This window comes from Caretta caretta, chromosome 11 (assembly GCF_965140235.1).
Source record: "Caretta caretta isolate rCarCar2 chromosome 11, rCarCar1.hap1, whole genome shotgun sequence".
Taxonomy (NCBI): domain Eukaryota; kingdom Metazoa; phylum Chordata; order Testudines; family Cheloniidae; genus Caretta; species Caretta caretta.
Window position 1 is genome coordinate 34447498 of NC_134216.1, and position 13953 is coordinate 34461450.

A 13953-nucleotide genomic window follows, 5' to 3' on the forward strand; every position below is an offset into this window, starting at 1 on the left:
ATAGGCCCCTTCGTGCTTCAGCCACTCTTCCAGAGGACATGCTTCTATGCTGATGATGCTCATTAAAAAAATAATGTGTTAATTAAATTTGTGACTGAACTCCTTGGGGGAGAATTGTACATCCCCTGCTCTGTTTTACCCACATGCTGCCATATATTTCCTGTTATAGCAGTCTTGGATGATGACCCCGCACATATTGTTCATTTTAAGACCACTTTCACTGCAGATTTGACAAAACACAAAGAAGGTACCAATGTGAGATTTCTAAAGATAGCAACAGCACTCAACCCAGGTTTAAGAATCTGAAGTTCCTTCCAAAACCTGAGTGGGACAAGGTGTGGAGCATGTTTTCAGAAGTCTTAAAAGAGCAACACTCCAATGAGGAAACAACAGAACCCGAACCACCAAAAAAGAAAATCAACCTTCTGCTGGTGGCATCTGACTCAGATAATGAAAATGAACATACGTCAGGCCACACTGCTTTGGATTGTTATTGAGCAGAACCAGTCATCAGCATGGACACATCTCCCCTGGAATGGTGGTTGAAGCATGGAGGGACATATCAGCAAGGGGGTTCACTGAAAGCATGGCAAGATAGGCTCCTTCATCGGATTTCTACTGTCTAGCCCCAGCCCAACCTAGAGCAGCCATTACAGGAAAAGTCCAGCTTCACCCCTGATGTCTTGGGCTGGAGGTGACATGTTCAGTCACTCTGTGGGGATGGCGCATGTGCAGTCTAATCAACACGAAGAACTCCGAGAGACTCGCACATTCTGAGTGAAAGAATGGACTCTTCAGAGATTTTAGCCGCTAAAACCTAAGCAGTCTCTTAAGCATGTGCAACCTGCAATTTTTCAAAGGCTTATAACTTGGCCAAATTTGGGTGCAATTTCACAGCAACAGAAAAAGGCACATTCCTGACACAAAGGCCACCCCCATGCCAAATTTCAAATCCTTGCTCCAAAGCACAGGGGTGCTAGCATTTCTGAAAGAAAAGGTCATCAGAATTTCTTTTAACATTGGCAAAACAGACTTCTCCCTGATCTTATTCTCAGAAATGGGAGGACCATTTTGGCTGAAATTTTTCAGAACTGAGCCTGAAGCAGACACTTGGCATGGAAATCTTCAGCTAAAACTGTAAAGTTTGGCGAAGTTATAAGCAACTGAAAACTGGGTCTTACAGTGGCAAGTGTTGGACAACTTTAATAGGTGGTGCTACCAGCCCTGCCTATCGTATCTGTCTGCAGCAACCAAAAGTTTAAAATGAATTCAAATTTTCCTTTCCCTTCTCTCTTTTTCTCTTAGTGCTTCTATAAAATACAATAGGCACGAAAAAAGAAAAAGCATGCTAGTACCTTCACATAGTTGTATTGAAGAAGAGCAAATTTTTGGTCAGGAGATAAAATAGCTGTGGTCGCTCCATATGTGGCCTATCAACAAAAGGGAAGAGAAAAAACATCACACATTGATTACATAGAGAAACATGCAGCAGTACTTTCTCCAAAGTCTGAGATGTACAGTAGGTGAGCAAACATACTAATGTGCTATTTTTCAGAATTTCTGTGAGTGTTTGATCCTCAGCATTTACAAGCACGATGTCGTTGTCAGCGGTTTTGTGCAGGTATTGATTTCCTAAAGGAACAAGAGAAATGTCATTAGGCAACAATAAATGAAAATGTTTCTTAACATTTATGATTTTCCATCTAATATTATAAAGCTGACTATATAAAACAGAACTCATTCAAAACTCTGGGCCTTTATGTAGTGGGAAGGGGCACAAGCCACAAAAGCCAGTAAGAAGTGCAGTCCCTATGTTCGGAGGAGCACAGGGTCTGCTCCCACCTTACTCCCCTGGGGAAACCATGACACCAAAAGGGAAAAGGAACCTTGCTCTGTCTCCTCCGGCTCCCCACACTGACCCACGGAGTAGGATGGATGCACAGGGAGGCGTGTGTTATTCCCCATAGAAGGGTGAAGCAGATGATGTGCTCTTCTGGCATCCAGGGGTAGATGTACCTCCACATCATCAGCAACACAGAGACATGCCTGAAGGGTGCAATCAAGCCCTATGTTTTCAATTATTTTCATTCTGCTTTTAGTATTATTGGCATCATTCTACTACAGCAACCTAAAAAACATTCAGACTTTTCCCCTACATAGCAGCTACCTCTGAGCAGTTAGGTAAGTACAGCCTGCCCTTAACATGAACATGAAATATCAGAGGTAGGCAGAGATAACATTCAATCAACACAGACCAGTTACCTGAAATCCATTGTAAATTATATGTTTTGTATCTAATGTCACCATTTAAATAATCCTGTAAGGTAAACGGTCTACGTGGGTCAGACGTGGTATCTTCAGCTGGAAGAAAGAAAAGGAAGATGTGGATACTGCTGTGACCTACCCAGCCAAAGCTAGAAATAGGTGGGTCTTTGCTACAGGTATAACAACACATTAACCATCCTTGTGTAAAATCCTAGTGGAGACAAGGCACTGTAGTTTTACTGTGAAGTAAACCAACAACAGGGGCCAGAGTGCTGCCCTTGCCAAGCCACCTTGTGGTAAAAGCCCCAGGTGCCTTGTCTCCACAAGGATTTTACAGTGAGATAACAATGCACAACAGTTATCTCCCTGTAAAAGCACCCACCTCTGTGGCAGAGAAGACTAGCCTTAATTTCTCTGCCCTGCCTATCTTATAAAAGGTGAAGATACTTATTAAAAAGAGAAATAACCAACCTTAGTTTCCCTCCCCTCTGTGCCTACTCTTGGGATTCACTGCTGTCTTCTTTACTTTGAATATTACCTGTTTGCTTTAGACACCTATTATGGGCTTGATCCTGCACAGCACAGATGCACAAGCACAAGGTAAAAAACGATGGACAGATCAGGAAGCAAGATTAATGGGATTCTGGATATGGATAGAGCCCTCTTTAATGTTTTTAAATGAAGTAAATACTAATGGAAACTGCGTGATCATGGGAGACTTTAACTTCCCAGATATAGACTGGAGGACAAGTGCTAGTAATAATAATAAAGCTCAGATTTTGCTAGATGCAATAGCTGATAGATTCCTTCATCAAGCAGTTGCTGAACTGACTAGAGGGGATGCCATTTTAGATTTGGTTTTGGTGAGTAGTGAGGACTTCATAGAAGAAATGGTTGTAGGTGACAACCTTGGCTCAAGTGATCATGAGCTAATTCAGTTCAAACTAAACAGAAGGATAAACAAAAATAAATCTGCGACTAGGGTTTTTGATTTCAAAAGAGCTGACTTTCAAAAATTAAGGAAATTAGTTAGGGAAGTGGATTGGACTGAAGAACTTATGGATCTAAAGGCAGAGGAGGCCTGGGATTACTTCAAGTCAAAGCTGCAGAAGCTATCGGAAGCCTTCATCCCAAGAAAGGGGGAAAAATTCATAGACAGGAGTCATAGGCCAAGCTGAATGAGCAAGCATCTCAGAGAGGTGATTAAGAAAAAGCAGAAAGCATACAGGGAGTGGAAGATGGGAGGGATCAGCAAGGAAAGCTATCTTATTGAGGTCAGAACATGCAGGGATACAGTGAGAAAGGCTAAAAGTCAAGTAGAGTTGGACCTTGCAAAGGGAATTAAAAGCAATAGTAAAAGCTTCTATAGCCATATAAATAAGAAGAAAACAAAGAAAGAAGAAGTGGGACCGCTGAACTCTGAAGATGGAGTGGAGGTTAAGGATAATCTGGTCATGGTCCAATATTTAAACAAATACTTTGCCTCAGTCTTAAATAAGGCTAAAGAGGATCTTAGGGATAATGGTAGCATGACAAATGGGAATGAGGATATGGAGGTATTACCATATCTGAGGTAAAAGAGAAACTCAAACAGCTTAATGGGACTAAATTGGGGGGGCCCAGATAATCTTCATCCAAGAATATTAAAGGAATTGGCACATGAAATTGCAAGCCCATTAGCAAGAATTTTTAATGAATCTGTAAACTCAGGGGTTGTACCGTATGACTGGAAAATTGCTAACATAGTTCCTATTTTGAAGAAAGGGGAAAAAAGTGATCTGGGTAACCACAGGCCTGTTAGTTTGACATCTGTAATATGCAAGGTCTTGGAAAAAATTTTGAAGGAGAAAGTAGTTAAGGACATTGAGGTCAATGGTAAATGGGACAAAATACAACATGGTTTTACAAAAGGTAGATCATGCCAAACGAACCTGATCTCCTTGTTTGAGAAAGTAACAGATTTTTTAGACAAAGGAAACACAGTGGATCTAATTTAGCTAGATTTCAGTAAGGCGTTTGATATGGTGCCATATGGGAAATTATTAGTTAAATTGGAAAAAGATGGGGATCAATATGAACATAGAAAGGTGGATAAGGAATTGGTTAAAAGGGAGACTACAGCAGGTCATACTGAAAAGGTGAACTGTCAGACTGGAGGGAGGTTACCGGTGGAGTTCCTCAGGGATCGGTTTTGGGACCAATCTTATTTAATCTTTTTATTACTGACCTCGGCACCAAAAGTGGGAGTGTGCTAATAAAGTTTGCAGATGATACAAAGCTGGGAGGTACTGCCAATTTAGAGAAGGATCGGGATATCGAACAGGAGGATCTGGATGATCTTGTAAACTGGAGTAATAGTAATAGAATGAAATTTAATAGTGAGAAGTGTACGGTCATACATTTAGGGATTAATAACTAGAATTATTGTTCTAAGCAGGGGAAGCACCAATTAGAAGTAACGGAGGAGGAGTAGGACCTTTGAGTATTGGTTGATCACAGGATGACTATGAGCCGCCAATGTGATATGGCCGTGAAAAAAGCTAATGCGGTCTTCGGATGCATCAAGCGAGGTATTTCCAGTAGAGATAAGGAGGTGTTAGTACCCTTATACAAGGCATTGGTGAGACCTCATCTGGAATACTGTGTGCAGTTCTGGTCTCCCATGTTTAAGAAGGATGAATTCAAACTGGAACAGGTACAGAGAAGGATGATCCGAGGAATGGAAAACCTGTCTTATGAAAGGTGTCAGAGTAACAGCTGTGTTAGTCTGTATTCGCAAAAAGAAAAGGAGTACTTGTGGCACCTTAGAGACTAACCGATTTATTTGAGCATAAGCTTTCGTGAGCTACAGCTCGCTTCATCGGATGCATACTGTGGAAAGTATAGAAGATCTTTTTATACACACAAAGCATGAAAAAATGGGTGTTTACCACTACAAAAGGTTTTCTCTCCATCCACCCCACTCTCCTGCTGGTAATAGCTTATCTAAAGTGATCACTCTCCTTACAATGTGTATGATAATCAAGGCGGGCCATTTCCAGCACAAATCTAGGGTTTAACAAGAACGTCTGAGGAACAGTGGGGGTGGGAGGTAGGAAAAAACAAGGGGAAATAGGTTACCTTGCATAATGACTTAGCCACTCCCAGTCTCTATTCAAGCCTAAATTAATTGTATCCAATTTGCAAATGAATTCCAATTCAATAGTCTCTCGCTGGAGTCTGGTTTTGAAGTTTTTTTGTTGTAATATCGCAACTTTCATGTCTGTAATTGCGTGACCAGAGATTGAAGTGTTCTCCGACTGGTTTATGAATGTTATAATTCTTGACATCTGATTTGTGTCCATTTATTCTTTTACATAGAGACTGTCCAGTTTGACCAGTGTACATGGCAGAGGGGCATTGCTGGCACATGATGGCATATATCACATTGGTGGATGTGCAGGTGAACGAGCCTCTTATGAAAGGAGACTCAAGGAGCTTGGCTTGTTTAGCCTAACTAAAAGAAGGTTGAGGGGAGATATGATTGCTCTCTATAAATATATCAGAGGGATAAATACCAAAGAGGGAGAGAAATAATTTAAGTTCAGTACCAATGTGGACACAAGAACAAATGGATATAAACTGGCCATCGGGAAGTTTAGACTTGAAATTAGACAAAGGTTTCTAACCATCAGAGGAGTGAAGTTCTGGAACAGCCTTCCAAGGGAAGCAGTGGGGGCAAAAAACCTATCTGGCTTCAAGATTAAACTTGATAAATTTATGGAGGAGATGGTATAATGGGATAACATGATTTTGGCAATTAATTGATCTTTAACTATTCATAGTAAATAGGCCCAATGGCCTGTGATGGGATGTTAGATGGGGTGGGATCCGAGTTACTACAGAGAATTCTTTCCTGGGTATCTGACTAGTGAATCTTGATCACATGCTCAGGGTTCAGCTGATCGCCATATTTGGGTTCGGGAAGGAATTTTCCTCCAGGGCAGATTGGAAGAGGCCCTGGGGGTTTTTCGCCTTCCTCTGTAGCATGGGGCACAGGTCACTTGCTGGAGGATTCTCTGCACCTTGAAGTCTTTAAACCATGATTTGAGGACTTCAATAGCTCAGACATAGGTGAGAGGTTTATTGCAGAAGTGGGTGGTGAGATTCTGTGGCCTGCATTGTGCAGGAGCTCAGACTACATGATCATAATGGTCCCTTCTGACCTTAATATCTATGAGTCTATGAACATGTGGTTTATACAGCTACCATTGTATTCCTGCTGAGTAGAAAGAGTTAGGGCCAAAATAGTAGTACATAACTCAGCACCCCATTTGTATGCTAAGGATCCCACTTAAATCCATGTCTCTTGAGACACACCCACACTCAGCCCTCTATTTTTATTCCCTATATTCTTGAGGGTAATGAAGCAGGCACACAAGGCTTGAGGCCTGTTACCACTTAGGGTATGTCTACATTGGAGGTAGGGGTATAACTTCTGGCTCAGACAAACATACCCACAGTAGCTCTGATACAGCTAGCACATGAAAAATAGAAGTGTAGCCACAGTGGTGCAAGTGATAGGATATACATATCAAGTACATACCTAGGGTTTCAGACAGGATCATGTTTGGAGATGTTAGACCCTCCCACTTCTCACACCACTATTTTTAGTTACACTGCTATTTTTAGCATTCTAACTGGATGAAATTATACCTCCAGCACCAGTGAGACATACCCTCAGTGCAGAGGACTACAACTAGTGCTTAACCTTATTTGTATCTTTGTGCAGCATCCACTCACCTTGTGTTTCCTACTTCACATCATGCAAGGATTTCCCAGCCTATGCATTTTTCCAAGTCAAAATATTCCCAAATATGATATGAACGTCAGCCTTTTCATTCACTAGTGTTTACGGCACTTCCTGTCCCCACTGCCTCAAGAACTGAGGCTATGTCTACATGGCCCTGCAGTCCAGACTATGTAGGTGTGAACTGCAGCATACAGTAGCATACTGCATTGTAACTTCTCTGTGTGGATGCTGCAAGCATGAATTAAAAGGTAACATGAAGAAGGTACCTTTTAATTCACACCTGCAGAGTCCACATAGGGGAGTTACAGTGCAGCAGGCTAGTACACAGTGCATTCACACCCCTGTAGGCCAAACTGGGGGGGCGGGGGAGCTGCCCCAGTCCTCTTGCTTAGTAGTGAACAACTCTGACTCACAGTCACTGAGCTGTTCCCAGAGGTACTTCAGCTCCTGTATAGCTTAGCATTTGAAATACAGTATATACCACAACAGATAAAGTTAATAAATTAAGACCCAACTACTCTGTTCTGGTCTCCCCAACAATGAAGTAAATGGGAGTTTTTCCATTAGCTTTAGTGGGACTAGGATCATGGGATCTAGACCACCACCTCACCACTCAGCCTTCATGAGTAGATGCAGAGTTGTCCAACCTGGATAATTACTTTAATGTAAAGTTGCTTCTGTATTCAATATGAAACCACACATTATAATAGCAAATGCTATTAAAGTTCATATATCCTTGTAGAGTGTATAATTTACTTTCTGTCAAATGGTTAACAAACCCAACTCTAATAAATGGCTCAAATGAAACACATAGGAGCAATAAAACAACCAATGCAGAATTTCTACTTTTGAAAAAAAGTAATTAAGTCATAAAACTCTTACTGATCAGTTTATAGTGGAAAATTTGATTAATATTTACCCTCTTCAATAAAGGATATATTTACATAGCTTATACAGTGCTCACACCACAGTATCCAAGTGCCCTAACAGTGGCAATCATTGCAGAAACAGGCTGCAATATTAAAACTGAATAGCAGAGTAAATTCTTAGAAAACAGCAAGTTTGCCATGGACTTCAGTTGGGCAAGGATTTCACCCTTTGTGTAAAGTACCTTTCTTTCAATATTTTCTATAGGTTTCACAGCACCAACTAGTAACTAATTTTTGCAAACTCTTAAAGGTAACTTACAAAGGAAAAACAATAGTTGGTTTGTGCCTTTCCTTGCTTCTTTATGCTTTATAAAGGAGGACTAAAACTTTGGAAGTCAGGTCTACCTCTCCTGTTTTTCCTGAAAGGCTTGATGGATGACTGGAGACCTAGAAGGGTTGAAACCTCATCAACTGAGAAAGGGAAGTGATTTTTTCATTCCAATTGTTTAAAACTTATTGTTAATATCAGTTTAAATCAAAAACCTGAAAACACATGGGAGAAAAAGACTTTGATAAAAGACTCAAAATCCTTTTAACTAAAGGTTAACCCTTCCACCCCAACATTGACTCTGAGACCGCCTCCTCCTCCAGCAAAGGCAGAGAAGGCTAGATTTGCCATTTCAGATATTTTAAAGGGGACAAGAACCTCTTTGGCCCTTTGTTATACAAAATAAAGAAACAAAAAAAGGAGCACAAACCCTTTTAATAAAAAAAACTGTGTAGGTCATTTTTAATACAACCGTGGAAGTGGAATATGGAAGATGAGTGTAAGATATTTAATGATTCTGTAAGCATTTCAAGTTTAATCTACTTCAAACAATAAGCATATGCATTATTATACGCAAAGCCAAATTAATAGATTGCAAGAAATAATTTACTCAATGAACTTAGCCTGGGATTTTCAATGACGCCAAAGAGAAACGTGTTATACAGGAGGGAAGACTAGATGATCACAACGGCCCCTTTGCCCTTGGAATTTATGAATTAAGTGTTCAACTTCCACCGAAGTTCAGTTCTTTGGGAAAATCCCAGCCCTAGTCTCTCTCTATTTATGGACAGTCTGCAAGCAGATCATGATTTCCTCACATTAAATGATTCCCAATTAACAAAATAATATCTTTGAAAATTATTTTACTAAGGCCTTGTCTACACTACAGAGTTTTGTCAACAAAAGTTATGCCAACATAGAGCAACTATTTAATTAAACCGCTGTTACATGTACACACTATGCTCCTTGTGTCGGCAAAGTGCATCCACACTAGCAGCTCTTGCATCGACACAGAGAGCAGCAAAGTGCACTGTTGGTAGCTATCCTAGCATGCAACTGGCCGCAGGATGCTTTGGGAAGGGTCTGCAATGCCTCATGGGGCAGGTACAGTAGCACATGATGCGGTTTTCTCAATCCCATCATTCCACTAGATTGCCAGCGGCTCTTCCACTGAGGTGTCAGGAAGAGGAGGGGAGAGAGCATGTGACAGGGAGTGTTGGGGACGGTGAGACAGAGTGTGTGTTTGGGGAATGTGTGTGTTGGGGGAGAATGAGTGTGTCGGCATGCTAAGTTCAGACAGCAGCTGGAACCAACCAATCCTGAGGGTGGAGGAGGGGGACACCCCCACACACATCAGCCCCTGCCTCACAAAGAAGAGGAGCCGGGGGGGGCGGGGCTTAGGGGAAAGAGGAGAGCAAAGGGCCACAGTTCCAGCGCTTGTGGCCATCCCCCCCTTCTGCACAGGTTCCGGCACTCCTGCGGCCCCCAAATTGGCTGAGGCATTGTCCCCTTCCATACTAGCCACTGATTTTGAGTCAGCGGTGAAGGGAATGCTACACTCCCCTACTCTTCCTCCACAGGTAAAACGGCTCCATCCAAGGCTAACGGTATTGTGGTGCTCTGCATCTACTGTAACATGGGTCTGGCCTTCAAAAGCCATGATACAGCCATATTACTATTGCAAATAAGCAGTGCTCAATTCATAATGAAAGAGGTGCCAGGGCTCAAGAAATTTTTTTACTTTCATAACTGACATGGCAAATCCAGAGGTGCCAGAGCTTTGAACTTACTTATTTACTTTGAACTGTCAAACCTAGACATGACAGGGCTCAGGCCTGGCAAGCTCTGGTACAAATTAAGTTCTGCAGATAGGGATTATTTCACACGCTTATAAATGACAGTCACTTCTCAGTTAAAAAGTGACAGCAGTTTAACACCACATAGCAACTCTACACAACAATTTAGATTAGAAATAGGAGAATACTGTATCTCGGTGAATTTACGGTGAAATTTTAGGTACATAGAATTGAATTAAAGAGTTAGTATATGGCCAGGACAATAGATTTAATGCCTTACATAAAACAGAAAAAAATCTGCAGTGTCTAAATAGGAAGGATTACACACGGAAGCTATTTTACAGACCGCTACTGAAGTCTACAGTGTTTTCAATTAAAAATTGGATTTGAGTGCATATAAACATTTGTACACATCTGATTACAATTTGAATAAGTGAAGACTAAATATTTAATTTTACTAGCTTATTTTAATGCACATTCTTGACACCAAGAAAAGGAGTACTTGTGGCACCTTAGAGACTAACCAATTTATTTGAGCATGAGCTTTAGCTCACGAAAGCTTATGCTCAAATAAATTGGTTAGTCTCTAAGGTGCCACAAGTACTCCTTTTCTTTTTGCGAATACAGACTAACACGGCTGTTACTCTGAAACCTGATTCTTGACACCATTTTTGAACTGATGAAAAGAACTGGCTATGATGTAATGTTGTTATTATTGATTAATCCCAGTTCTCATTGACAATATTCCAGCGTCCTTCTCAGCCTGAAAAAGAAAATACTTTGTCCCACTTTTTTATTAACCTCTACAAATACTGGACACATGAAGGAACTGCTGGCAAGCTGTCCCAGGTACTCTGACAACATGCTGGCAAAATCACATGCACCTCAGGGACTATCCCAAACCAGGTTTATCACATAACGTCATCTTCCCTTCCATCTCCCCACAATGCTTCCTACTGCTTACCTAAACATAAGTACCACATCAACCCATCTGCCAAAATGTTCCCATGTACTTTCCTGCCAACCCACAAAATCATTTCCTGTGCTGCTTACCCCTCCCCCCATAACTGCCTGATAGAGTTGTCCCAATTTTCACTTTGAAAATCTTATTTTTGATAGACAATCAGGCAGGAAAAAAAAACAGATAGCCAACCACCAACAAAAAACAAGCATCCTACTGGAGCAAATCCTATCAACAGAATACCTTCAAGAGTTGTACAATAAGACCCCTAATTTCTATTAATATCTAGTATTACTTTAAAAATAATTTATATAAATTGTAACACTATATTTCAATTATATACTATGTTAATTTCAATTTTTGCTCCAATTCATTGCTGTACCTTTAATTTAAACTGTGGAAAACCCAAACCTTCTTAGTATATCTAAGTGCTGGACAGACTAGTTACTTTAAGAATACACAAACTATTTTCTGTCAAGCCAGTATATCTGTAACCCTTTCTTAATATTTACATTAAAAAAGAGACTTGCACAATGTCTACTTTACAGTGGGAACACTATTTCTCTCTGGTTTGTTACAAGTCTGTAATGTTGAATTCTATACTGTTATAACTAGTATAACCTGTAAAAATAAAAAAAAATAAGTTGATATGTAATTGCATCCTATCAACTGGCAGTTCTTCACTGACTAAACACTGATTTAATATTGTTTTAGATTAACGTCCAGGACTAGCGTCACACTGGAAAACACAAACTGACCAGAGTCCAAAAGTCTGTCTTTGATATCTCTCTGTTCCTTGATCTCTGTGACAGTGCTATATATATGATATCATACATTTATGTAAAGTTGGTTTGGTTTTGATAATGCTCTTTTAATGGGGATGTATTTTCTTATCTCCTTCAACGTGCCACACAAGATCAACAGACTTGAATTTTACTGTTCCAGCTACAATTTTCACTCTCTAGTGACTGGAAAACAAGATGCTGCAAAGTGACACATTTTGATTATACTTTTTGGTGTTTACCTGGGAATTGAGATGGTTGATTATTTTAATTTTCAGAGGGGCTTCTCACCACTGGAATCCAGAGACAACTTCAAAAATGAGCTGGCCTCCAGTTCCTGCCTGAATGCACATTAGTCTCACTGTCTCCAACCTAGCAATTCAGCAAGACCTTTGCTGGGAACACTTTCCAGAACTCAGTGGGAAATAGCACACTCTACTTTCTAGCTGTGGATTCACTATACTCTGCAGAAAATAAAGTCTAGCAACTCTGGACAAATAACTCATTGGAATTCTTGAGTTTTCTTCAGAGATCAGTCTAGTTTTCTCACTCACATTATCAGGGTCTCTTCAAAGACGACTATTTTAAAACTTACTTTTTGTCAGTAAAACTACAGGAACAGCTATGGCAATAACAATCACTGCAATCGCAAGCAACCCCAACAGATACTTCACTACTGTCTGGAAAACACGAAAAGAGAATACAAAGTTAGACGTGCACGACGTGAGTTAATGTACCAGCGTGTATAAGGCAAGTGACTGTTTCAGAGCTGGGCCGGTGTGCGTACCAGCGTGTATGGTTGTGCACTTGGACTGGTTCCAGGGGCAGTTTATTGCACAGTGTGAGTTTGGGCGTGTGCTGTGTAGGGGAGTACCGCCGTATCTTTGTGGTTAAGCACCACAATCTCTTCCTCGCATAACAAATACTCCTTCGCATCCCCCGTGCCTGGAACAGAAACGCGCAGCCCAAGCCCCGGGTGAATTTGCTCACGTACAAAGAACGCTGCTTTCACGTTAAGCGCTGCACAGCCCGTCCCTGGAACTACGCTCCTGCCCCGAGCCCCAGGCAAGGGCCCTTCCAGTTTCCTCTGGCTCTAGCTGGGGCGGGGGGTGAAGCAGCCGCCCGCGTGGGGCGACACAGTTACTTACTGACCTTCATGACTGGGAGCTGCGGGAAGCGGACCCTGCCCCAGCGGGTGCGAGCGGCAGAAGCAGCGAAGCGTCTTCCTCTCTGGCACACGCGGCGGACTCCCGCCTCCCCAGCACCTAGTTAAACATTAGCGCGGCGAGGGCTCAGTCCGGGGCCGCCCCGCGCGGAACCCCCAGCTCGCTACTTGGGCGGTGAAAGGGGAGCCGCGGGGTGGGCGGGGCCAGGGCTGGGTGTGGCGGGGAGAAGCCGAGCAGCGGCCTTGCGGTGGGGCGCGGGCTCCAGCGGAGTGAAGAGGTGGGGCACAGGCGCGTAGGGACAGCCGGGCGGGGAGCGTGCCCCGGCGCGGTTCCCAGCGGCGCTACAGAGCTGGGGAAAGCTGGGCAGGCTGAGTGCGCCTAGCGGGTGGGGGCTGCGCTTGGGGTAAAGACGTGTCTGTGGGGGGCGGGACTCGGGAGGGTGGTGCCCAGTGGGGCGGTGCCGTGGGGCGGGTGAGAGTGCGCTGCGAGCGGCGGGGTTGCGATTGCTCCCCGTCGGGGTGTAGAGGAGCGCGGATGGTACGCAGGCTGCTAAAGTTTCCTTCACTGGTATGGAACCATCACTAACCAGACACTGGGGAAGAGACACAATTGCAGCAACTTTCTAGCGCGGAGTCCAGGCCCCCTGACGATCTGCCCGGGGGCGGGGGCGGGGACCGGGACCGGGACCAGCCGGTGCTGCTGCTGCTGGCAAGACCAGATGCGCCGGAGCATTCTGTCTGCAGGATCAAGTGTTTTCTATAGTCCAGGGACTCTCAAACTTCATTGCATTGCGAGCCCCTTCTGGCAACAAAAAATAATACTTGACCCCAGGAAGGGGGACCAAAGCCCAAGGGCTTCAGTCCCAGGTGTGGGGCCTGTAACCTGAGCCCCATCACCTCAGGCTGAAGCTTGGGCTGTGGGGCTCAAGCTTTGGCCCTGAGCCATGGGTCTTAAGCTTTGGCTTCATCTTCAGCAAGTCTAATGCCAATCCTGG

General features: G+C 42.8%; 1 protein-coding gene across 1 annotated transcript in view; it reads right to left on the bottom strand.

The window, feature by feature from the left end:
- DPP4 (dipeptidyl peptidase 4) overlaps positions 1-13309 on the bottom strand; it is a 70376-nt gene extending 57067 nt beyond the window's left edge. The window contains exons 1-5 of the mRNA XM_048869561.2: positions 12946-13309; positions 12389-12473; positions 2263-2361; positions 1538-1632; positions 1356-1430 (exon numbers count right to left, since the gene is read on the bottom strand). Of these exons, the coding sequence (XP_048725518.2) occupies positions 1356-1430; positions 1538-1632; positions 2263-2361; positions 12389-12473; positions 12946-12951 (360 nt within the window). The 5' untranslated portion in view covers positions 12952-13309. The remainder of the gene's footprint in view (positions 1-1355; positions 1431-1537; positions 1633-2262; positions 2362-12388; positions 12474-12945) is intronic.
- Between the last annotated feature and the right edge of the window lie 644 nt (positions 13310-13953).